At 35.9% G+C, this 27,500-nt stretch overlaps 1 protein-coding gene across 1 annotated transcript in view; it reads left to right on the forward strand.

The window, feature by feature from the left end:
• Positions 1-24,844, forward strand: part of LOC106871912 (protocadherin-11 X-linked) — a 32,748-nt gene extending 7,904 nt beyond the window's left edge. The window contains exons 2-4 of the mRNA XM_014918672.3: positions 8,956-12,053; positions 13,664-13,793; positions 21,667-24,844. Coding sequence (XP_014774158.2) covers positions 9,441-12,053; positions 13,664-13,793; positions 21,667-21,683 — 2,760 coding nt within the window. The 5' untranslated portion in view covers positions 8,956-9,440 and the 3' untranslated portion in view covers positions 21,684-24,844. The remainder of the gene's footprint in view (positions 1-8,955; positions 12,054-13,663; positions 13,794-21,666) is intronic.
• Positions 24,845-27,500: the final 2,656 nt, after the last annotated feature.

The following is a 27,500-nucleotide window of genomic DNA, read 5'->3' on the forward strand; positions in this document are numbered from 1 at the left end:
ATTTGGAGGCCTGATCTTATGTCCTTTTCCCTCCTTATATATATATATATAAGTATTGTGGCTGATTTTCCCTCCTTAGATATATATATAAGTATTGTGGCTGATTTATTTGCTTTAAAATGTTTATAATGGAATGGAAGGCTTATGATACCTGTGTAGTATCTCCTTCTCCCATTATAATTATTTTTGTAGTTTCAAGGATCTGGAACACGAAGAAAAAGTTCACAAGCAGAGTACAGTTCAATAGCTGTTCATTTACAGAGTTCTCATTCATGTGGTTTGCTCTCAGTTACCATCTTTATAGCAGCTCATGATTTGTTTTAACTCCGTACATGTGAGGTTCATTACCTCTGGAGATAATCATGCGGAGTCAGAGCGGGACAAGAGTCTGCTGTGGGCTGCTGGCTATGCAGTATTTCTCAGTGTAAGCATGAGAAGAAATGAGAGAGTGAATGTCGTTGGTTTCTTGCTTAAATACTGGTTGCCAGCGAGAATCTTGTTGTTGTCTTGCACATGGTAAATGATTGCAGGCAAGATCTTGTTCAAAAAGGTGCTAGATTCTTGTGCCTCGCTACATGTTTTTCAAAACGGTGCTCCAGCATGGCTGCAGTTGAATGACTGAAACAAGTAAAAGACAAAGAAAGATAAAAGATATAGGATGCAAAACAGAATTACATTCACTGCTTACTGGGAACTTACTGTTCACTCGTCACTACCAAATGACATAGAGTAAAGTGTTTAGTTAGTTTATTATAAACAGCCACTTTTACTTCTTGTAATCTGATAGCAGCTTAGCATCGCCACTCAGGATGATATCTTCAATTGTTATTAATAATTTGATACTGTAATAATATATACTACAAATAGTTTGGAATTGATAGGAATGTGTCTGTGGTTGAAGGAACTGATGAGTGACTTCATATCTTAGCCAAAGCCAAATGTAACACTATGGGTATAGGAAAATAATTTAAGGGGAATGTTTTGTGTATCAAATACAATTATGAAATATGGTAGAGTCTCATTTTTAATGCAGCAATCAGCATGCAAAAACTGTTTCTAGGGCTGTTCAAAATCATTAAAAATATCAGTCAAAGGTGTCAGCTCTAATAAAATCACTTCCTCTCAAAAGTTTGGAAAATACAGTAATTGCAGTTATGAGATTGGATTTAATCTTTAAGCCAAGTGCTGAATGCAATGAACATGTTTAATTCTTATTATACCTCTTCACTAAAGTATGTTCTCCAAACCGGTCAAGATTAAGAAGCTGAAAGAAATCTTTTATTTATAATATAGTGTTGAAATACTTCAATTTAGATTATCAACACAATGTGTACAAGGAAGGCAACTCCAATAAAACCAATTGAAATTTGAGAAAATATTTAAAAAGACATTGTATGAAAGGAGCTGGTCCTTAAACCAACTGGTGAAAATAAGACATGTTTAAGTCTTGTTAAATCTCCTCAGTGAAGCATAGTTTTCTCAGTTGGTGAAACAACGAAATAAAGAGAATTTAGTGAAACTATTTATAAATTTCAACAATGTGACTGAGGGAAAAAATCACTGAAGGATGATTCAGCTTATAAATTCGTAAGAAATAAATCAAGCTGAAACTATTCAATTGAGATTATTACTGCAATAAGTTGACAGAAAACAACTCAAATGGCAAATTTAGCTTGTCAGAATCTCCTATTTTGGATTGCTATGCATGTCACTTCTCAGTCAAGTTAAGGCTTTCATTTATGTGTATTCTGTAGTGAAAGAAACCTAATTAATTAGTAATACTTGATGAGAAAGAAATTCCATATCATTTATTATTGTTGGATAGAAAAGTAACAAAAATACTAATGTTAGACCATGCTGGACTAGTTAGATCTCTTTACATTTATGCTCAAATCAGGCCAAGGTGAACTTTGCCGTTCATCTTTCTGACACCAATAAAATAGATACTATTAACACCTTCTTTGTAGCCTGTAAGGAGCCTGACCCCCCACCCCCATCCCACTGGCAAGGAACTAAAGGATAAATTCTTCAGGGTGGATAACAGCTTATGAGTGGGTAGAGTAGGCATGTTGTTAGTTGTGAAAAGGATACATTGAAGTAGTGAGAGAATGCAACAGAAAATTTAAGCTCCAGCTAGTCATGAACAAAATAACAGTAACATGCAAATCACAATCAACACTGATAGATGAATTGAAGTAGTTCTGCAGACTACTTCAATAACAAAAATAACAGCTTCTGCAGTATACACGGCTGCTATGAATATTGTACAAGGGACGGAGGTATCAAGTCTCTTAGTACCCCCAACAGTTCTATTACACAAATGACTGACATATTTACAACATGTTTCTGAGAACCAGCTGGCCATCTGGGCACCAAGAAATCAAGTGAATACAAAAGTCAAATAAACATTATTCACATCAGGAACAGGATAGACAGATGGTTGTAAATACAAACTTTCTCTGATGAAGAATGTACCGCACGACATTAACTAGTGAATAGTGAATTCAGAGTAAGAACTAGACAGCTCCAGAAACACAAGTCAATCTGGAATGGTAAGATATGATGACTTGCTGAAGACTACAGCTATAATATGCATTGGGAAAATGTTCCTATTAAATAGAATGTGACATAGTAATGGAACAGTACTGCAAAGCCAAAAAGATGAAGAAACAAACCTAGCAAGTCTGAAACAAAGGGAGGGTGTAAAGAACAATATCAAATTGAAGAGAAGTTAGATATTATATATAATCAGTCAGTGAAGAAACCAAAAAGTAGGAGATTTGCACATATTCTGTGATGTATTGTGTTTCAGATTACAAGGCAATGCACCAGAAAGAATCAAGACATTATTGAGGAGAAGTACATACAGAATGATAGTGGTACTTTGCCCTCACTGACAGTGAAAAGGCTGAGACATGGAAATGCTATAATGAGGGGTTATTGACCAAGTAAAGAAAATAGCTATTGAAGTTGACAACAGTATGGTTGAAAGGGGAATTAAGTATATGAATGTAAGTAAGGCAGCTGGACCATCAGAAATAGTTGCTGAGATTCTGAAAATATCTGGTGAAGTTACATGTTAGTCATTTGGATAGTAAATAAAGATGTGTAAGAAAGTGTCTTCCCAATGATTGGTCTAGTAGTATCATCAACTACTACAAGGACACAAAGACTAGTGAAAAATTAGTGCTCTTAGAATGAAGACCACCAAGTTACAGAAATGCAATGAACCAGTGATTGGCTCATTAGAAACCTGGTGCTATTAGAAACCATTAGAAATCTGGTGCTATTATTTACAAATTTTGACATGAAATAAAGTAAAATAAACTGAGACAAGCAATGTGGTACCATATCTAATGACTCAACACAGTAATATAGATCGATATCGTCAGAATCTTTCCCGTTTTACTAATATAAACAGGTGCAATAGTAACTGTTTGGTAAGAAGTTTATTTCCCAACCATATGGTTTTAGGTTCAGTTCCAATGTGTGACACCTTGGGCAAGTGTCTTCTACTACAGCCCTGGGCCAACCAAAGCCACGTGAGCGAATTTAATAGAAAAAAAAAAATGAAAGCCCATTGTATATGTATGCATGCATGTGTGTGTGTGTATGTGTGTGTGTGTGTGTGTGTATCTTGCTCCTTTCACTGCTTGACAATTGTAGTTGGTTTGTTTATGTCCTCTCTATTTAGTTGTTCAGTAAAGGAAGCTGACAGAATAAGTATCAGGTCTAAAGTACTTGTGTCAGTTTGTTCAAGTAAATCCTTCAAAGCATTGCCCTAGCATGGCTGCTGTTCAAGATAAAAGATAAGTCCAAACAGAAGTATGTACAGGGTTATTAAGATATGAATTAATTACAAGTACTTTCTATACTTTATATTCGCTGCATATACTTTATATTTATAACTAAGCAATATAAATAATTTATCCTTACTTAACCCTTTAGTGTTCAAATTATTCTGGCAAATGTAAAACATATTTATTCATATTGCTTTGAATTAATCATGTATTATCTCATAGCTTTGAGATTTCAAAGATGTTATTCTTTTATTCTTTTACTTGTTTCTCTTACTTGATTGCAGCCATGCTGGAGCACTGCCATGAAATGTTTTTACTGAACAATTTGACTCCAGGACTTATTTTTAAGCTTGGTACTTGTTTCATCGGTTTCTTTGCAAACCACTAAGTTACAGGGTTGTAAACAGAACAACATTGGTTGTAAAGCGACGGTGGGGGTGGCTGGACAACACTGACACAAAGACACACACACATAAGTATATACATTCATACATACATACATACATACATGCATACATACGTACATATTAGGTTGTCAAGAAAGTTCTTGCGGTTTTTAACCTTTAAATTCAGATGCACATATCTCGGCTCAAACAAAACTTTATTAATTGAAATAAATACCATCAGAATCAACACACTTTTGCCACCATGAAACAAGTTTATTTATGCCAGTAGCATAAAAGTCTTGTGCTCTGATGGCAATGAAGTCGTTGAAGGCGTGTTTGGCATTGTCATGGTTTTTGAAGTATTTCTCATGCAGGAAGTTGTCGAGATGCTTGAAAAAGTGGTAGTCAGTAGGCGAGAGGTCTGGTGATTATGGCAGATGAGGCAGAGTTTCGTAGCCCAATTCGTTCAATTTCTGCAGGGTCAGTTGTGTGACATGCGGCCAAGCATTGTCGTGGAGAAGAATCGGTCCTTTTCAATTGACCAATGCTGGCTGTTGTTGTTGGAGTTTCTTATGCATTTCATCCATTTCCTGACAGTACTTCTCCACCATAATGGTTTCGCCTGGATCAAAAAAGCTGTAATGGATGAGACTGGCCGCAGACCACCAAACAGTCACCATAACCATCTTTTGGTGCAACTTTGGCTTTGGGAAGTGCTGTGGAGCTTCATCGGCATCCAACCACTGAGCTGAATATTGCCGGTTGTCGTAAAGAATCCACTTTTCATTGCAAGTCACAATCCGTTCGAGAAATGGGTCATTCTTGCAGTGTAAAAGAAGGGAAGACAACACTTCAAAACGGCATTTATTTGGTTGCCGTTCAATTCGTGTGGCACCCATTTCTCAAGTATTTTTGTTTTCCCCATCTCTTTCAAGTGGTTGGGAATTGTCGTATACATTACGTCTAATTCAGAAGCAAGCTCTCGAACAGTCTTGCATGGATTGGCTTTAACTAAGGCTCTTAGTTGATTGTTGTCAACAACCGATGGCCGACCACTGCGCTTATCATCTTCAAGACTCTCGTCACCACTACGAAATTTCTTGAACCACCATTGTGCTTTATGTTCATTAGTGGTTCCTGGGACAAATGCATCGTTGATGTCGCAAGCTGTTTCAGCAGCTTTTCATCCTAGCTTGAACTGGAATAAGAAAATTGTGCGAATTTTCTTTTTGTCCATGTTGTATTCAACGTTCCAGTAAAAAAAAAATGGCCTAATTATTCAAAAAGTAAAAGAGTAACATGATTAGATAGAGCGAAAAATGGGCTTTAAAATGATATATAAAGTCAAAGTAATTTAATGAAAATTAATTTGAAAATATATCATTTAAAATCAAAACTAAAAATTCCGCAAAAACTTTCTTGACAACATAATACATACATACATACATATATATATACATACACACACACACACACACACACACACACACACACACACACACATATATATATATATATATATATATGTATATATAGGAAGAGAAATACTTTCATTTCACATAGTTTGATATCTTTTTATAAAAAAAAAAATTTTATATATACATATTTTATGGATGTCGTGATATCCAACTGATTTTCACTATTCAAATTAACTTTTCAAGGGACATTGTGAAGTAATGATTTCTTGTGATAAAGGAGTCTTACCATTTTGGATACTTGAAACTCATTCTTATTTTTCAAGTATCCAAAATGGCAGGACTCCTTAATCACAAGAAATGATTACTTCACAATGTCCCTTGAAAAGCTAATTTAAATAGTGAAAACTGGTTGGATATCACAACATCCATAAAATATGTAAATATATATAAAAAAAATTTTTTATAAAAAGATATTAAACTATGTGAAACGAAGGCATTTCTCTTCCACATTTTATATATGTTTTCCACATATTTTCAACTCATAATTTTGCCATGTGGTGTATACTGATTCTCCAGTATTTTGCTCCTTTTATATATATATATATCATCATCATCATCATCATCATCGTTTAACGTCCACTTTCCATGCTAGCATGGGTTACACACACACACACACACACACACACAGGGGTTCTTTCAGTTTCCCTCTAATAAATCCACTCACAAGGCTTTGGTTGGCTTGAACTATAGTAGAAGACACTTGCCCAAGGTGCCATGCAGTGGGACTGAGCTCAGAACCGTGTGGTTGGGAAGCATCTTATCACATAGCCATACCTATATTTAGAACAACATTGTAAGGTAGATTATTTGGGCCAGATATGGCCAGTTTAAATGCTGAAGAGTTAAATGTAGATGTTCTATTAGAACAAATTACAAGAGGCAGTGAATAAATTGTCATCTAAATTACACAAAAATGAAAATAACACTAACATCTCATTTTAACAAATATATTTACCAAAACTGCATAAAAATATTTCAACCACGGCGTCCAGACAACTTCGGAATCTCCTGCAACTCTTCTGGATGGTCTCTTTGTTTAAGTTTGCTAATGCTGCCATAATCCTTGCCTTCAGTTCATCTTTTGTGTCACAAGAATTTTGTTGGTCTGTTGCTCAATTGCACCCTACACATAATAATCAAGGGGGTTACAGTCTGGGGAGTGAGGTGGCCAGATGTTAGGGTGATGTGGTCAGAGAAATTATTTGACAGCCATTGCTGGGTTCTCCTACATGTGTTGCATGGTGCGGAGTCCTGTTGCCAGACATAGGGTCTTCTAGCAGCCACCCTCTTGACCTAGGGCAGCATTACCTCCTCCAGGCACTTGATGTATGTCTCCATATTGAGTCTGAGGCCATGTGGGAAGATGAATGGAGGCATAACATTGCCATCACTAGTGATCACTCCAAACAACATGATGTTGACTGAATGTTTGATTTTTATCCTTCTTGCTACATGTTTTGGGGACATGGCAAGCCAGTGGTCTGTTCTGTGTGTCCACCATCTGATTCTGGTGGAAAGTTTTCTCGTCTGAGAAAAACCAAAGCATGTTCAGTTGGAGGGTATGCGTGAGTTTGTTCAAAAGCTTCATCTTTCCTCTTGCCCTTGATGGCTTGGGAAAAAAATTGGTCCTTTCTCATCTTGTATGAGGAATACTGAATGTCTTCATGCACTGCCTGCCTGATAAGAAACTCAGATACTCCCAGGTCCCTGGCAATAGGCCTGATTGACTTTGAGGGATTAATGTCAATCATAGCCTGCATCTCACCAACAAATTCAGAAGTTCTTTTCTTAGCAGAATGATCAGAGTAAGTTTTCTGTACTGTCATAGTTTCTTAATGACCATTAGACTCATTCAACTCTTTCTGAATCCTCTGCACTGTCCTCAGATTGACACCCAAACACTGTGAAATGTTTGTATTGGAGCTTCCGGTGCAAATGCCAAACAGTACAGCATGTCGTTTCCAAATTTCTGGCAGAGTGAATTGCATCATGGTGCTGCTTTTCTCACATATGGTGCCCAACTGACCCTACTATACTGTGTGGTCAACAAAATCAAAAACAAACAATATGCACATGCACGAAATTAAAACATTAGATGGTGACAATTTACCCATTGCACCCTGTATACTGTGGTAGTTGCAATGAAAGAAACCCTGATATTGGCGTTTTGGTGCAAAATGCACTCTTCTATATATTATTAACGGTGAGATAAATATCCCCACGACCCCAAGCTCCAAGACCATCTGATCACATAACTTCTACTTTGTTTGGTCTTGTTAATGATGGATACTCAACCCACATTATAGTTTGTTTTAACAGAACATCTACATGAAAATTGGGATAAATGTTACCTCTCAGTATTAATACTGCCTCTGTTGCTAATATGTATAATGTAACTAATTTTTTGATTTCATTATTTAGTTGATGTTTTTTTCCAATGGTTATTTAGTTGATGTTTTTTTCCAAAAAGATACAAAAGATATGCGGCCCATATGACATCGGGACAGTATTCAAGAGTAATACAACACTTTACAAATATCTCCTTCGAGTAAAACCACCAATAGAAGAGAATATGACCAAAGACTGCGTGTACTCCATCATATGCAGCTGTGGTAGGTTATACAAAGGCGAAACATGCTGCCCCCTCAAAATAAGGGTTGACAAACATCACAAAGCTGTGACATGAGATATTGATAAATTGGGTATAGCTGATCATGTATGGAAAAATGGAGACACCTTCCTCTGTGGGATGAAGTTAAAATAATAGAGAGAGAACACCAATGGAAAATACAAAAACTAAAAGAAGTAGTATATATGCTAGGACACAACAACCTCCTAAGCAGACTGAGTGCAGATATAAATAGCATATGGGAACCGGTATTAAGGAAGGATAAAGAAAATATTAGATTTATAAGCCCTAAAATTCACTCCATAATTGCCATGGGCATATGGCATAGTGGTTAAGAGCGTGGTCTATTAACCTCAAGATTCCGAGTTCAATTCCAAGCAGTGACCTGAACAACAATAATAATAATAATGATAATAATAACATCAAAATATACCTTAGGAATGAGAACCCAGGTTTGAAATTTCCCCAAGAAACCTGAAGAAGGCTGGAGAGTATATCAGCTGAAACGTATTAACAACAAACAAGATGAGGACAAATATCTATGGAATGTAAATAATGTACCTAATTCCTCCTCTCTTAAATATAGAACTGTACTAATTTTTTTATTTAGCATAAGAAGATGCAAGACTATGATATTACATATATTTAATTTATTTTTTCAGGAACTTTATGGTGATTGGAATGTGTGAACAACGAAAATTTCACTGGAATGTAAAAACTGGATTACCAAAATTTTTTAATATTATTATTATTGATCTACCAAGATTTTATTTGAGTATACACTTTGCTCAAGATATATATTATTGTAATAGGCGCTTTGAACTAAATTTGAACTATTAAAAAATATTCTTTTAATTGTTGAGATTTTAACTTATTCATATAAAAGTACTGGATTACTAGTTATCACTGGAATAAAATCAGAGTACAAATCATATGACATGTCACCATTAAAAACTTAATAGATGATACACAGAAATATGCAAATATATGAATATAACACTGAATATTTTCATAAGAAAGAAATTCTTAGAATGTCTTTGAATCACTAATACATGTTTCATTATTGCATGAACCAACTGGAGTAAATTAAAACAGAGGATCAGTATTCTAATTATAATAATTTGTAACTAAACATTTCAAAACTAACATGTCTGCTTTATTAATTCTATTTTTCCTGGCATGTTTTGGATTTTGCTCTGTTATAGCAGAGCTAACTTTTCATGTTTTAGAGGAAGAACCAATACATACCTATATTGGTTCTGTTAATGCCTCCAGTAAATCTAATAAGTCTAGCAGGTTTCTATTTATTGAACCAAAGACGCATCTATTTAGTATTGACAAAGATTCTGGAAAGATTTATAATGCGGAGCGTATTGACCGGGAAGACTTATGTGGATCTCGTTATCCTTGTGTTTTGGATACGGAGGTTCGAATAGATTCAGCAACAGTTGAAATAGTGACTGTGAAAATTTACATAGTAGACATCAATGATAATGCTCCTATGTTTGATAAAGATGAAGCTTTAAAGGTTAGTGAAAACAAACTCAATAAATCATATTCCATTTTAGAAGCATGGGATTTTGATTCAGGGAACAATTCTGCAATATATTATACATTGTTAGACAATATAAATAATACATTTAGCTTGATCTGGAATGAAGACCAAACGCTTGGATTAAAAGTTATGAAGACTTTGGATTATGAGAAACAAACATTTTACCGGTTGACACTTGTAGCAAAAGATCAAGGTATTCCACAGAGAACTGGCAGTACATTTATAAATATTACTGTGTTAGATGAAAATGATAATAGCCCAAAATTTGAAAAAGTTTTCTATAATCAAACAATTTTTGAAAATGCACCTGTATCATCTACAATACTCACATTGCATGCAGTTGACAAAGATTCCGGTCAGAATGGTGAAGTGAAATACAAGCTAAACCGTAAAACTTCTCTAAGGATTAGAGAAATTTTTGAAGTGAAAGAATCTTCTGGAACAGTTATTTTGAAAGGTAGTCTGGGTAAAAGACATCAATATTCTTTTGATGTAATAGCTTATGACCAAGGGTCGAGGAGGCGTTCAGCATCTGTAACTGTTACCATTAATATTGTTGATGTCAATGACAATTCTCCAGTCATTGATATTGACCCTCCATTGGCCAATGTATCAGAATCTAAAACTGTGAACTCCCATGTAGCTGTTGTTCACATTCAGGATAATGATAAAGGTGACAATGGTAAAGTGAACTGTTCAATTGCTGTTACCAGTCAGTACTTTGGCCTCAACCAAATTTCTTCAATAACTTATGAAATAGTCATTAAGCGTGAACTGGATTTTGAACACATAACCACTTATAATATCACTATTGAATGTGAAGATAATGGCATACCTAAACTAAAAAGTAAAAATACTCTTGTGGTGAATGTCATTGATGAGAATGACAATCCTCCAGTCTTTACCAATGACATCAAGATTGTTGATATCACTGAAAATAATAAAGTTCCTGAAATTATAACCCAGGTGAAAGCAACAGATAAAGATTATGGTATGAACTCTGAAATATATTACTATCTTGATTCTGACAATGCATCAGATTTTATTTTAGATAACAGAACAGGGGTAATAACAACAAATAAAATATTTGATAGAGAAACTATTTCAGTGGTACAGCTTAGAGTTCTCGCAGTGGATTGTGGAATTTTACCTCTCACTGGCACTGGAACTGTACAGTTAAAGATACTTGATGTTAATGATAATGTACCAAAATTTCAAAAGCAACATTATGAGTTTCATACATTAGAAGCTCAAGCAAGAAATACCACAATTGCAACTGTAGAAGCAAAAGATTTAGATGCTGGGGAAAATGGAGCAGTTACATATGTAATTGAAAACAGCAACAGAGCTTCAGAGCTTTTCACTGTAAGTGATGGTATTTTAAAGACTAAAGCTGTATTAAGTCGCACGAAAGGGAGGAGATATGATTTTTTGGTTGTAGCTACTGACCATGGGAAAAAGCCATTGAACTCATCAACAAGTATCACAGTAATTGTTGAGGATGCTAATGACAACTATCCCTGTATCATTTACCCTAGTGATGCAAACAACAGTATTTCAATCAGTTACGAAATGACCCTAGCTGACCAGCCTATTTCACAAGTCATAGCTTTTGATGATGATGAAGGAGAAAATGCTAGGTTATCTTATTTCCTTAAAAATACCCCTGAAACAACCAGTTTTTTCAGAATTAATGAAACATCTGGTGAAATAATGCTGATTAAAAATGGTAATGTCAGGAGACTAAGACAAAACTATAAACTATTGATTTCTGTTAAAGACCATGGAAAGCCAGCACAACATACTGCTACAGTTTTACTTGTGAATATAATTGATGGCAAACCATTGACAAACAAAACTAATCATTTAAAAATTATTTTACCATTATGTATAATATTCATTATTGTATTTATCATTGGATTTGCATACATGAGGTTCAGAACTAATAAAGAGAAAAGACGATATTTTGCAAAGAAGTATGAAGATGCTTCACTTCGAAGGAAGCAAGATAATTTTCCTAAAGAAAATGAATTCAATAACAACAGTGGCAAGTCTGTGGCTTTAAATGGAAGTACATCTGAAGGAAATTATGCCCAGTCTTTGCAAGGAAATGAAAACAGTCATGAAGCAGCAGATAGTTTACCTCCAGATATACATACACAAAAAGAAAGTGGAAATAACGTGTCCAAAGAACCATCATTCCAGGTAGGGTTTATATATAAATCTATATAATAATCTGATTGTTTGTTCACCTGTTAAACATTAGTTAGTGAGAGAGGTGGAGTAAGAATGAAAGAGAGAGAGAAGGAGAAGTGAAGAAAGAAGTGAGGAAGAAGTAGAGAAAGGTGATTAATATTAATACGCTTAAGCCAAGTGGTCATGTGGTCAGCTGAAGATAGAGGTAAATAGAAAAAGACGATGAGAGAAAAAGAGGGAGAGAGAAGTGTTAACAACATGCAGTGGGTGGGGAAGGAATACTTAATACATGGTAAAAAATTAAGGGAAAATTAGAGATATGGACAGGGGAAGCAGTTATATTGAGAGAGAGAGAGAGCGAGAGAGAGAGAAAGAGAGAGATAGTGGTGCCAGTGATGGTGTATTTCTGGGGTGTGTACTGCATTATGCCTTCTTTATGTTGTTACGGGAGTGCAAACTTTCCCTGGTATTGTATTGCATCAGCTTGTTTTGTTATGAGATCTGGTTGCAGTTTTTGTTGTTGTAGTGTTTGTATTGTATGTTGTGTGTTTAATACAAGTTGTATTCTTCTGTTGTGTACCAGGCCTGTAGAGTATATTGTGGTGGTTGTTTATTCTATAGGATATTTACTGTATAGAGTGTGTCTTGTGTTAGTGAATTTTTTTTGTTTGGGTTGTATTATTGAACTGATAATGTTTCGTGTAGGATGTGGGCTGTTGCTAGTTTTTGGATTGTGTGTAGTGTTGAGGGTCTAGATATAGCTTCTGCGTTTTTGAAAATATTTTTATATATCATATCCAATGCTCCAATTATTATTGATATTCTTTTCATCTTCATGCCCCACATATTGAATACTTCAGTTTCAAGATCTCTGTACAATTGACAATTTCTGTACTTCTTTTTTTAACAATATTCTAGTAAGAAGGGATTGCAATGTCTATCAGTAAACATGTGTTTTTTTTACCAATCCTTGATTATTATGTCTGGGGAATAAGCTTTTATTTCTTTATCAGTTTGGACAAGCATAACCCAGATGATTGTGGCCTGGTTGTTGTCATGTATCTTGTTTGGTACATTTATTATTATTATTATTCCTTTATAACACAGTGTAGGTAAAAATGCACCGGAGACTTTAGTCGTCTGTCAAGTCACAACAAGGACCTCAGACAGATAATACTTTCCATAAGATGTGCGCTGTGCCCAATAAAGCTATGTTTTGCAAGACATCAATTTTGCATGGGATGTCCAGTTGCTGTAAGAAGTCTTGAAGTTTCAATGGGATTGAGCCTAATGCTCCAATCACCACTGGTATCACTTTTGCATTACCCTCTTGCATTCCATCCAGTCTTACTATTTCCACTTTCAATTCGGAGTACTTGGTGATTTTTTTCAACCTCTTTACTCACAACACTCATGTCATTTGGTGTGGCTACATCAATGATCTGACAATATTTGTCTCTCTTATTCAATACATATTGAACTATCATCATCATCACCACCACCACCACCACCACCACCACCACCACCACCACCACCACCACCACCATCATCATCATCATCATCATCATCATCATCATCATTATTGCTAATTAATTTAATTTATTTACTTGTCTATTCAGTACAGTAATCTTTTGTGTAAAGATGATGCCAACAATTCCCCAGCAGAAGAGATTGAAGAATCTCAAATCAGAGTTGAACCTGAAGTAAGTTTTACGCTAGATCGAGCATCCATCAAAGGAAGTTGTGCTGGTAAGTAATTTCTTAAAAAACCAACCTGTTAAACAAGGGATGGAGAAATTGGAATGACAGTCTTTTAGTTATAGTTAAAGCAAAATAGTTGCAAAGATTTAAGAACATGATGAGGACAAATATCTGTCAAATTTAAATAATGTAAACAATGTAAATAATGCAAGCAGATTATTATATAGATATTTATTGCTGTACATAATGATTTAAGTGTAGGAAGTTAGTTATTTGGCATTAATACATCACAGTTTACACGGAAGAAATGATTCTGTTGGCTGACAGAAGACAATGCTAGACAGTCACTAGTAACTTATTGATGTTGTTTCACCCCAGTGGCTGATCTCTGAGTGAACAGACCAATAAATCAAAAGCGTTCCAGTTGGCGCTCTCATGTCTTTTGCATATCTCTGTCTATATTTTCCAATGTTTCCTTCTCCATTTTTTAAAGACAGGTGAATGATTGGAGTCTGCTATTTTTAGAATGTTGAGCAATTGCATGGAGAGTGGCTCATTTATTGTCTTCTTTGGTATCTTAATGTAATATATACCATAGAGTAATTGACAATATCCACATTGAAACAGCACTCCTTTATTTCATTGTAGTTCACAATTTTCCCTCACCCAAAATTACATCAATGATGTATGTTAATAAATCCTTAATATAAAAGAGTAGTTGTTTCAGAAACTCCTAATCTTTCTATTGTTCACTATTACACTCTGAAGAGGGAGAGCAACATACTTATCAGCCAGTGGGTAAGCATCATTACATTCAGTTCTCAGAGACCCAATATAATTCTTTTAACAGAAAAATTATTCAACTCATGAACATGTAATAAAAATATAAAATATTTGGAAATTTTTAGCGGTAGAGCTTGCTTTTTTAAAAGTGTTGCTGAATGCAATATCACAATTGCATCACATCCATGATGCATTATAGGAATATTAAATCAAACTTGTTCTTGACTGGTACCTTATTTTATCAACTTCAAAAGGATGAAAGGTAATGTTAACTTTGGTAGCATTTCAACTAAGCACACATAATAAGCTATAATTCAAAACATTTTGTCCAACATTTAACTGATTTTGCCAGAAAAAAACTTGAATTTCATCATAGGTAAAAATAATTATTTTTCTGATGAATACATACTAGTTGTTTTACTGAGTGATGTTTCCTGTTTTTAGAGAAATTGCAATAAATGAATGTTGCATGTTAGTGCTATGGTAACATGTGTCATCATTACACTCTGCTAAAAGTAAACTGGAAAAATCCCACTGAAAAGTTGAAATGACAAGTATTTTAGAATAGCATCCAATCCTTGTTGCTTTAGTCAAAGTACACAAAAGTACAGGGTATTACATACAAGTATGAGATAAACCTTGGTTACTGAATACTGTTTTCTCAAAATACCCTTACTAAAATGCTTATTCTGAACTTCACCTTGTGCAAAATAATGTTGAAAGTTGATTGATTGAAGTTTCAATTTGTACAGCGATTCTCAAACTGACAAATACCAGCAACCACTTTTATTTTAAGGAAAGACAAAACAAAGTTTGCTTCCATTTAATTCATCTTTCTTCATCATGGTGTTGGACAAGTTTAAAAAGCTTGAATGACAATTGATTAATAAATTAGTTAAATGTTGATGAGACTGACTAATAATAATAAAAGAAGAGAAAAAGAACCAGTTTATGTGATTATTATTAGCATAATGACCCTAAGATATGACAAAATCTGTTTCAACACATCAGTTCACTTCAAGAACCTTACAAACCAAATACAAAAATGAAATACTTAAAACCATCTTAACCCTCCAGCATTCAGATTAATCTGTCAAAGCAATGCTTATTTTATTCATATAATTTTGAATGAATCATACATTATCTTGTTGCTTTGTGATTTCAATGATGTGATTCTTTATTTTTATAATGATACTGTAGGATAGGTGTAAGAAGCTGGATATGGCCAGTTTGAACATAAAATAGGTAGAATATTTTGGCCAGATATGACTGGTTTTTCAGGCTTTCACAGATGAGGCCTGCTTGAACCCTGTTTTGGCTTGTTCATGTGTAGATCTAACATAGATTATTTCAACACGGATCAGGATTATAATTGGCAGGATGTCCATTTGTTATTTTCGTTGTTTAACCCTAGATTCAAGTGCATTCTAGCCTGGAATATCCAATCCTCTTTTGAGTCATAAGCACCTGAGATCACATCACATGACATCTCTTTCTTTGCTAAAGATGTTAGGATGCAGATTTAGGGAGACTTACTGGATATTTCTCACATGTTGAGTAACCACATAGATGCCCCTACTTTGGCTTGTGGTGACTGTTTCTTTGCAGAGTACCACTACATGATTCAGCAAATTTTTTAATACTTAACAATGCAAAGAAAAGAAAACAAACAAAATACTTATCCAGTTATTCACATGACATATCTGCCCACAAATTCCAATGACTGCTAATTAATATTTTAAATAATGTAATTAGCATGTATCTTTGGAATGTAACCAATCAGTATAGAAGTATTACATCCTGCATGTACCATACAACCAACAGTATGACCAATAGTGTTTTCCAGCATTGAAGAGAGTGAGGTGAAGAAAATGAAGGAATTATAACTCATCATATCTATCTATCTATCTATCTATCTATCTATCTATCTATCTATCTATCTATCTATCTATCTATCTTTGTCCCCTCTGTGTGCAGCCCTGTGTGGCTAATAAAAGAAAGATATCTATCTATCTATCTATCTATCTAATTAAGGTACATTTTAAAAAATAACGTCGACCACTAACGTGGACAATTAATGCGCTAGAAATAGATCACATCTTGTGTCTATTAAAACCTAAATTGTTCTCAACATGAAATATAGCAGCATACCAAAAACGTGAGCGGGCAAGACATTTAAAATCACCTAAACAAGCATTATTAAACAGGAACTAGTTTCGGATTTAACAAATTCTTACCATTTGTCTATTCCTCATCAGCCTGATTTGTAATGAGCCGTAATCATCAGAATCGTATACAGAGTTGCCCACCGCCATTGGTGCGCGTGCATATGGTTCTGCTAATTACAGCTTAATGGTAAAATTTTCAAGTCTTCGTTTTGGCGCGCTAATTCCAGGAATATATCCGCAGAAAATATTTACTGCGTCTTATATATTCAGTATGAGAACAAGGGCAATGGGTAAAATATTATTATAAAATCTGGTAATTTTATAATAATATTTTACCCATTGCCCTTGTTCTCATACTGAATATATAAGACGCAGTAAATATTTTCTGCGGATATATTCCTGGAATTAGCGCGCCAAAACGAAGACTTGAATTTTACCATTAAGCTGTAATTAGCAGAACCATATGCACGCGCACCAATGGCGGTGGGCAACTCTGTATACGATTCTGATGATTACGGCTCATTACAAATCAGGCTGATGAGGAATAGACAAATGGTAAGAATTTGTTAAATCCGAAACTAGTTCCTGTTTAATAATGCTTGTTTAGGTGATTTTAAATGTCTTGCCCGCTCACGTTTTTGGTATGCTGCTATATTTCATGTTGAGAACAATTTAGGTTTTAATAGACACAAAATGTGATCTATTTCTAGCGCATTAATTGTCCACGTTAGTGGTCGACGTTATTTTTTAAAATGTACCTTAATCCCCTGAGATTGCAGATAATATTTCTGAATTTCTTTGATTCTTTAGATGTACTGGCCTACTGATAATTAATCGATATTAATTAATATATGACTAATTACCAGATTTTATAATAATATCTATCTAATTATGTATGTATGTATGTATGTATGTATGTATGTATGTATGTATGTATCTATCTATCTATCTATCTATCTGTGTGTGTGTGTGTGTGTGTGTGTGTGTGTGTGTGTGTGTGTGTGTGTGTGTGTGTGTCTGTGCCTGTGTATATACATATGAGACCCATCCTCAACTGCAGAAATGTTAATACTATTCCTTTTGATGAAGAAGATTGACCTGCAAAAGCTCAGTGCTGCATAAAAAGCCCTCGTGTCAGTACACTTGGATGTGCTCATGCTAGCGTCATATTAAAAGCATCCAGTACACACCGTAAAGTGGTTGGCATTAGGAAGGGTATGCAGCTGCAGAGATGAAGTCAAATCATCTGGAACCTGGTGCAGCTCATCTGCTTGCCAGCTCTTGTCAAAATATTCAATCAATGTCAGCATGGGAAATTGACATTAAAGGGTAGTGATGATGATGCTGATGATGATATCATATATGCATGCATGCATGCATGCATACATACATACATACAGACATACATACATACAGACATCAGTAGCGACTTCAGCACTCAGGCAGTTTGAGCTTAGCCCAAGTATAAATTTAGTAAAGTGAATGTGTATTTGCAAGCTGATCTAATTTCTGCTGACACTGGCTTCAAGTATGTAATTGCAGCCAATAATTTGGGTTCCTGGTTGCAGTTCATTTATTTTCCATCAGCATCTGGTGGTCATCTTAGCTGTGCAGACATTTTTTCAGCCATCTGGGAAACGCCTGAACCACAAGTACACTTGTGTGCGGTTCATACACTCCTCTCCATATACTTTATGTAACTTTGCATATGCCTCTGAACAGGTATCGCGATGGCAACTATCTTTGTCATGGTCAATGCGACGATCACACGCCACACATTCCTTCTAAGTACTGCTGTAAACAGAGCTAGAACGTTAAAACTCAGTGAGCATACACAGAAGAGGTGAAGGTCAATCTTTGCCAAGCGACTTCATTCTGCGTGCTTTAGCTTCGTTACTATCTCGTATATAAATATATCCAACCCATGTTCATCATAATGAAAAATTAGTGACGCCATATCTGAGGGCAGTGAAGTTCATCCTCGAAGCATTAGACTGTTCCGGCTATGACCATCCCATCTTATTCTATATTCAAGTTACATTGACCAATTTTTTCGACGGCAGTTTGTTTTGATGTGAGTGTTGTTTCTATTTGAAGTAAATTAGGTTATCATCTATATGCTCCTTAATTGGCCAATGATAATATATTCGCTAAGAGTATTGCATTTCATTTCACGTGTTTTTAATTCAGAAAGGGTCAATTTTGCTTTTCATTTTCCCAGAGGCAATAAGATAAATAACTGGAGATATATTTTGCTTGGTTTAGTCGATATTAGATCTCGGTATGCACATATGTGGTCAGAGTGCAATGTAAACAACAATCCTTATTCTTTCAGCCTGCATTAAATTGATATATTGTAACACATCTGTGATACTAGAAATAGTTTGCTGACGTTTATGTTCAGCTATCTTATTAACGACCATAATGGAAGATACGGCCTGTTAAACCTATTTATCAGAGAGCGGAAAAAAAAAAAGAATTAGTCAAACAAACATAAAACAGGATGCGCAAGGATGAAAATTTCTTCAGAGGATTTCCGATGGGTGGGGAAACATTGTTCATACGATTAAAATGTTTTATTCGTTCAAAATATTAACCGACTTCCTTGTATTGTTTGTGTTCTGTAATTTGCATTGTTTTGTTGTTTATTTCGTCATTCTACTGTTGTTTCTGTCCTCGTTATTGCACGTTTCGTTTTCCCTTGTCACAACATATGAATCAGCGTTACTTGAATATTCTTATTTTAATGACGTTTCTTAATATACACTCGCTCTTTCTCTCTGACAAAAATATTATAACAAACCAAAGTTTTGATAACGTGAAATGTTACAGTATTGCGTAACCGAGCACGTCAGTGGGAATGTGTGTTATGATTTCAACACTATTTCTATTTTATCCATATTTCTTTTGATAACTAACATTCACTCTTTCGATAAAATCAACAATCACAAAAGAAATGGCATGAATATGTAGCGTGTTAAAATTATGAAACGAACTCAGTTTTATACAATGACAGTAATTAATATTAACTCCACAGAATTATTAAAACTGTTATTGTCATAATTGAAAGTAAATTGCAATAGAAACAGGGATTGACGATAGTAATATACCATGATTTCATAAGAGAACTTAAAGGCCTCCCTCATTATGCCAAGCCCACAGGCAGGTACTTGTACAATACGTTCCAGTTTTATAAGTATTTCAGAAATTACAGCTGAAGTACACAATTGCAACGTCTTATACCTAGCAATGAGCATTACTGAGAACATATTTCGGTGGCTTGCATGTCGATGCATGACTGCAAACAGCTACCAGTGAGCAATGCAATAATCCTGCGCGACTAATGAGTTGTACTGAAAGAACTGACCGGAAAGAATGGCATTGTTTCTATCGATTCCCTAAGGGTAAAGGAGCCAACTCCATTTGCTTTGAGAAGAGCCGTTTGATTCTATTAATAATCCTTTCTACTAAAGGCACAAAACCTGAAAATTTAGGGTCGGGACCAGTCGATTATATCGACTCTTGTTTGTAAATGGTATTTATTTCATCGTCCTCGAAAGGATGAAAGAAGTCGACCTCAGCCAAATTTGAACTGAGAACTTAAGGACGGACGAAATGCCGCTAAGCAGTTTTCCCGGCATGCTAACGATTCAGCCAGCTCACCGCCTTATATTTGATTCTATTAGTGACAATTCAGATGCTGCATATATGGGTAAGAGACTCTACAGAACGAAATGATTTTGATTTGCGAGAAATTATACAATGGCGGCTTGGTGCAGTTTCCTAAGAGATGTGCAGCGTGAGTGATGACAAGACTTGGTGGCAGTTTATATATATATTTATTGCTATAATTGTACAAGGCTTCATGATAAACAAAGAGCGTCAAATAATAAAAACATCGAAGTCAATCAACTACCATAGATAATTGTGAGCAGCTCTTGGAAGTTCATCCACATCAACTCGATGGATCAGATGATGCAGGATGTGCTATTGCTGGGGAAATATCACCAGAGGGAGTGGCATAGAGAGCATTCAGTGTTTGGGGCAGTCGAAAGAGATACAGGCAGATGCTGCTAAACTGAGGTCCCGGATTAAACACCCAAAACACTTTAACCTATTATAAAGCAATGACTAATGCAAAACAATTATTTTATATGCGATAAGTGGACTTTCTATGTAGATTTAGACAACTTCCATGCTCATTAAGTTGTTTACCACTCACTTAATTTCCTTGATATAAGTACTGATCTAAACGCTGGCAGCACCCGTACACAGACCGTAGAAGGGCGACGGATGCTCGCCAAGAAGAAACTCAAGTGACAATGTGTAACTAATGGTGCTTTTTTTTCTCACGTATCTTCATGAGCGGATACAGCGAAACATATTTAGAAATTAGGAAAAAACTATTTGTAAAACACATTTCGTGCATCATTGTGTATTATATTTACCTGTAAATGTGATTATTTTCATCTTACGTAAAATATATGTACGATTCTCCTTGTTATATAAAGTAGATGTAGGTATGTTCTATACATCGGTTGTGTCAGACGTTGCATATATGAAATGATGGCATGTCACTGTTGTCTCTTCCAATTTACTTTCACTTCATTAGAACACAAAACCAAATAATAAGTATATTGGTGGATATGTACAGGGGGTGGGGTGGTGCTGAAAAAAGTTCCTGGCTTTGGGTAAAAGAAAATACAGGAGAATCAGTTAATTATGATTTCATTCAACATATTCCCCTCTCAGATTCACACCCTTATTCCAGGGGACCTGCAGTTCTTCTAAGCCCTGTAAAAGAACTCAGAAGGTTGGGCCTCCAGCCAGGCTTTTCGCGATACCATAAAATCAGTAACTTTTTAGCATCCATCTCCTTATATAGATATGCATATATGCGTTTGAGTTTGTATATATCTATGTAATTTTATTTTGTTTCATTGAAGTTTTTTCTTTGTTTTGTTTTTTAGCTCTTATTCACGCCTAACAACTTCATCTTTGAAGCCTTGAAAGAATAAATGTATGGTTAAACTCTCAGGAAGCAATCAGGAATTTCCGAGATATTTGGAATAATGGACAAATATTCAGCCTAAAATCTGGGTTATGTACACAATCCTAATTGAAGTTTAAAATATTCCACTTTGAAGTCTTTCATCTGAAACTGTTTACTTTGTGAAGGTTTCTTGAAAACAAATATAAGTTGTATTTAAAACTTTATCATTGCTTAAAAATGTGATATTCCAGAATATTCCAAAATATTGAACTTCTTGAAGTAAGATAAACTAACCCCATACCAGTTCTACGTAATGCATTGTTGCATTGAAACCCCGTGGGGTTGAGAAGGACAAGAAAAATGTATATCTGTGATCAAAACCGTTTGACATAATCAGCCAACCTCCTTCCTCTTTCAATAATTGGACACAGAGTTTGCTTAAGGGAGGGAAATGACTTAGTCTTTTATATTATCGTATTTCCAAGTATTGATATGCTACCACCCTGATTACGTACCTCAATTTCTTTACCAACATGTTTTATTTGTGGTTTAGCGACATATTGATCCTGTTGGCCTGTTACTGTGTGCACCTGTTCAATTACTTTCACTATACAAAGACACCTTAAGTCTAGTACAGATAATCATCCCATGTGTTTAAAATTGGCTGACGAAAGATGTAACTTTCGTACGCGAGGCTGAAAGTTAAATTCTTGAGAGTTTGCTAAGAAGTAAATAGTACCATTGGCGCCGAGAAATATGGGATCTGTCATTTTCTATTTCTTAATTGCTTTCGGTCACTGGATTGCGGCCACGCTGGAGTGCCGCCTTGAAGGATTTAGTTGGATAAATCGACTCCAGTACTTATTTTTTAAAGTCTAGTACTTATTCTATCGCACCCTTTAACCGAACCAATAAGTTATAGAGATGTAAACAAACCAATACTGGTTGTCAAGCGGTATGTTTGTTTGTTTGTTTGTTTGTTTGTGTGTGTGTGTGTGTGCGCGCGCCAAACATAAACATACATACATACATACGTACATACATATATACATACGTACGTACATACATAATGCATACATACGTACGTACGTACATACATACATACATACATACATACGTACGTACATACATACATACATACATACGTACGTACATACATACATAGTGTTATGTGTCAAGCTACTGCTATCCAGCACCTTCGAATGATCTCTACTCAACCTCTACACAACTGCTACTCGACTGCTACTCAACACTCCTACCACGGCCAGACTACCTCTATTTATATGTCTTGGGAGATCCTACTTCTTCGCCTGGGGGCGTCGACACAACACATACATACATACACACACGTGATTGCTCCATCTTCACAGATGATTGCCATCTCTTTGTGCTTCCTCATTGTCAATAGCATTTCTAACTTTCCGTCCAAACTGTTGTAGATTTGCTTAGCGTGAAGTATTGATGACAGACAAAAATTGTAACCTGCGTTAGACCTGCATACGTCACATCGTTGTCGTTGCCATAAGTTTTTCAGTCGACGGAACAAGGAATACGATCACCATAAAGAGACATTAGTACATCATTGGATTATAGTGATAAACGCTTGTACAACACAAGTGCTACCCTCTGAGTTTCATGATTTGCATTAGTGACAGGCTGAAGCGAGATGACCAGTAATCACGTGAATCTGTATATTTTACAACTGACTTTTTCTTCCTGAAGGATGCTGTGACAACAGCTAAGGATCCCTCACACCCGGTGATTTTACTGTGCACCCTGACACCAAACAAGGGCATTTCTGCACTCAGCTAGATTGGCATCACATATGCTAGTTCACCCATAACTGGGACCCTGACAAGTACTACGACTCCGGTCAGAGTAAACCTGGAACAGCACTGGCTAAAAGGTAGTTTCACACCCCTCAAAACATTACATACATACATACATACATACAACCAATTTCCGGTTACCAAATCCACCCACAAGCATTAGTCAGTACTAGGATATAGGAGAAGGTGCCGCGTAGTGAGACTGAACTCAAGCCACGTGGCTACAAAGCGAGTTTCTTTACCAGATAGCCATACCTATGCTCAGCAACTTGAACATATAGTATTAACTTTGCACAAAGATGACAATTTTTCAATTGTTATTAATGATTTAATGTTCACTGAGATGAATTCTCGCCGGGGTCAGCTTTGCCTTTCATTCCTCCAGGGTCGATAAAATAAAGTACCAGTGAAGTACTGAGGGTCATTGATCTCGACTAACCTTCCTTCCTTCAAAATTGCTGGCCTTGTGCCAAATTCAGAGACCATTATTTATCTAATACTATGTTATACATTTGAGGGTTCATCCTGTCCTCTGAATCTGGTAGATGGGAAAAAACTTGAAAGTTGTTACTTAAAAAATGAAAGAAAAAGAAAAGAAAGAAGCGGATTGAATTTTGAGCATGAGATTTTCTTCATTATCTGCATCTCAAATAAATAAATAAATAAATAAAGAAAGAAAGAAAGAAACGAAGCAGAATGAAGTTCGAATTATGCCATAAAAGAAACTATAATACAAGCTATATCACTATAGCATACTCAAAACGTAAAGGCGGTGAGCTAGCAGGATCGTTACCATGCCGGGCGAAATGCTTCATGGCATTTCGTTCGTCTTTACGTTCTGAGTTGAAATTCCGCCGAGGTCGACTTTGTCCCCACTCCCCAAAATTTCGGACCTTGTGCCTTGAGTAGAAAAAAGAAAAAAAAAAAAAAAGTGATCGCGGCAGATACATATTTTGCCGGTAAAGAAAGCTTGTAAAATGGTAAGAAACAATAAAATATCTTACCCGTAGAAAGTATGAAAAAATGGCTAATATTTCTTTCCTTTAAACTTTGCTTTTGTTACATTTATTCACCCCCCCCCCCCCCCAATCCCTCTCAACACATGGCTATGATGCCCACCATCCTATCACTTCTGCTCATGATTAGAGATGCACATACCCTGCTCATTCCTCCCTCAAATTTAATGTTGTTGAGTTTGCTGAGCAAAAAAGTGAAGATGTTTACACAATTTCAATCAAATATGGAAAATGAAATTTCTAATTTCTATCATTATTTTACAGATATGTTTTGTATATTTTTATCGAAATAAAATGTATTTCTTCATGATCGTTGATATTTTTTGTTATTTCTATTGCTGTTGCTAAAGCTGTTATCGTACTTGTAGTTGTTTAGTCCGTGTAAGCCATGACCAAGAAGACTTATGTTCAACGCCATTTAAGTCGTAATTATCCCGTTTTCTTTTAAAGCATATCTAGGATTATGTTGTCCAATGTACCCTTCATGTTTTTTGAAGACGTCAGTTAATGTATTATACTGTGTAACATGATTTTTTTTTTCTTGGGTAGCAGCTTTTATTTCCTATCTGCTTACCCTTAGAAAGTATGAAAAAAATGGCTAATATTTCCTTAAACTTTTGTTACATTTATTCAAACCCCAAAGAATCCCTCTCAACACATGGTTCGGCATCCTATTACTTCTGCTCATGATTAGAGATGCACATACTGTCAGCCACCAAGGGACATGCTCAAGTAGTAAAGGTCAAGCAACTGACAAGCAAGTCTCTGGTATTGAGCAGAATATTTGCTATAATGATATTTCTGCTTTTGAAATGTAATGGAAAATAGGTCAGTTTCAAGACATTGGCATCCAGGTCACAAAAGAAAAGTTTGAAGGGAAAGTAATCATTTCCTTTGATTTCTAGATAGAAGCAAATAGGAAATAACATTTACTGACCAAAGACAAAAATAAATAAATAAATAAATAAATAAAATAAAATTTCTGTTACACAGTGTCATTTGAGGGAGATTTGATTATATTTCAAAATGTCGAATACATAAAGCAGTGGCTCCCAACGTATCCTCTACCAAGGACTCCTTTTATTCACCTTTTACGTTTTACTTGTTTCAGTCACTGGACTGCGACCGTTCTGGAGCATTACCCCGAAGGGTTTTAGTGGAAAAAATTTATCCCAGTACTTATTTTTTATAAAGTCTGTTACTTATTCTATCAATATCTTTTGCCGAACCGCTAAGTTACGAGACAAACAGACGAACACTAGTTATCAAGCATTGGGAGGAACAAACACAACACGAACACAAAGACAAACAGATAGACAGACAGACACACGCACATACGCACCTATATGGATGGCTTTCTCAGTTTCCTCTACCAAATTCACTCAGAGGGCATTAGTCTGCCTGGGGCTGTAGTAGGAGACACTTGCCTAAGGTTCCTCGCAACGTACGAATTCCAGGCTCGTGAAAGGGTCAGCCTATTTCAAAAACTCAGCTCCCTATCTTTGTGAACTCCAGGATCCCGCTAACTCCACAGTGAGAGTCGTTGATGCAGAGGCTCTTTCATGTCTTCATGAGGATGTTGAAACTACAAATACCATTCCAAGGATGGTGGATTAAGAAAGTCTTTTGGCCGTTCGACAAAATACGATGCGATATTTATACTGGCTCTTTACATTCTAAGTTCAAATACCACTGCGGTCAGCTTTAGATTTTATCTCTCTGGGATCGAAAAAGCAAACTATCCGTCAAATACTGAGATCAATCTAATCAACTAACCCTTCACCAAAATTTATGCCCTTGTTCTTATGTTAGAAACTTGTATTATAAATACTATTTAATACTATAGAGGACCTTGGAATAAAGGTGATTGATAAAAAACGAGCCCAGATGAAAACATCACAATCTCATAAAACTATTTACTTGAGTAAACTATTCAGAAAAATAATAAAAAATTAATGTAATATTATTTGTTCTTATTTTGGCCGGGTACCAGCCAGGGCCGCAGCAACAGAGTCCACCCACCTCACTTTTCGGTCCAAAATCACTGCTTCAAGGTCCTGGGACATTCCAGGCCAGTGTGTGTGATTAAGTTGTCGATGTAAATGTGACGACGTTTTCCTCTTCTTACATCACCACGAAATGGGTTCCACAAGACTAATTTGGATGATTCCAGTTCATGCAGTGACCAAATAGCCGCAGCCGTCTTTGATCTTCTCGTTAACTTTCAACTAGTCTCCATAAAGGCATTCGTTTGTCATATGTTACCGCCATTTCACATTTAGGGCCATTCGTAGCATCCTTGTGTAGCTACCATCTAGCCCATTTGATAATTTCTTTGTGACTGTTCACGTTTCACTGCCATATAATAGCTTCTCCTATTGATATTTTAATGCAAAATTTTATTTTCATTTTAATGTCAGCTAAGAATATGTCGTGCGTGGGAAATGAAAAGAGGTTCACCTACCTTCCTCTCTCTCGTCTGCGCCTGTCTAGTAGAAGTCACTACTTCTACTAGAAGCAGAGCGATCCTGCCCTATCCTGTCGCCCAGTATAAGCAGCTGCTATCTGACCAACCCAGGAACGAATTCCCTGACGTTCGTTCACGATGTCTTGGCGGGCAAGAAGAGGCCGACCCTGTCCTGTCTCCCCCGCATTCCCTTCTCACGCACCCTCTTTCGGTCAGTCCCTTGACCATTGACGTCATGGCCCTCTTCTTCCGGCTCATCCTCATAAAATATAAGACGCATATATTTTGATCAGCACATACAACGTCTTCACAAGCACCGATACACTTAAAATGAGAGTACTTGTCATAAATTAAATTAAAACAGGTAAAGATAGCGCAAGTATGACGAATAAAATAGCTCTAGCGACATCTTGTATGTGTGGAGGACGGTGAAATATAAATGAAGTGCAGGCGTGGCAGTGTAGTAAGAAGCTTGCTTCCCAACCACATGGTTCTAGTC

This window comes from Octopus bimaculoides, chromosome 13 (assembly GCF_046866305.1).
Source record: "Octopus bimaculoides isolate indiv1 chromosome 13, ASM4686630v1, whole genome shotgun sequence".
NCBI lineage: Eukaryota > Metazoa > Mollusca > Cephalopoda > Octopoda > Octopodidae > Octopus > Octopus bimaculoides.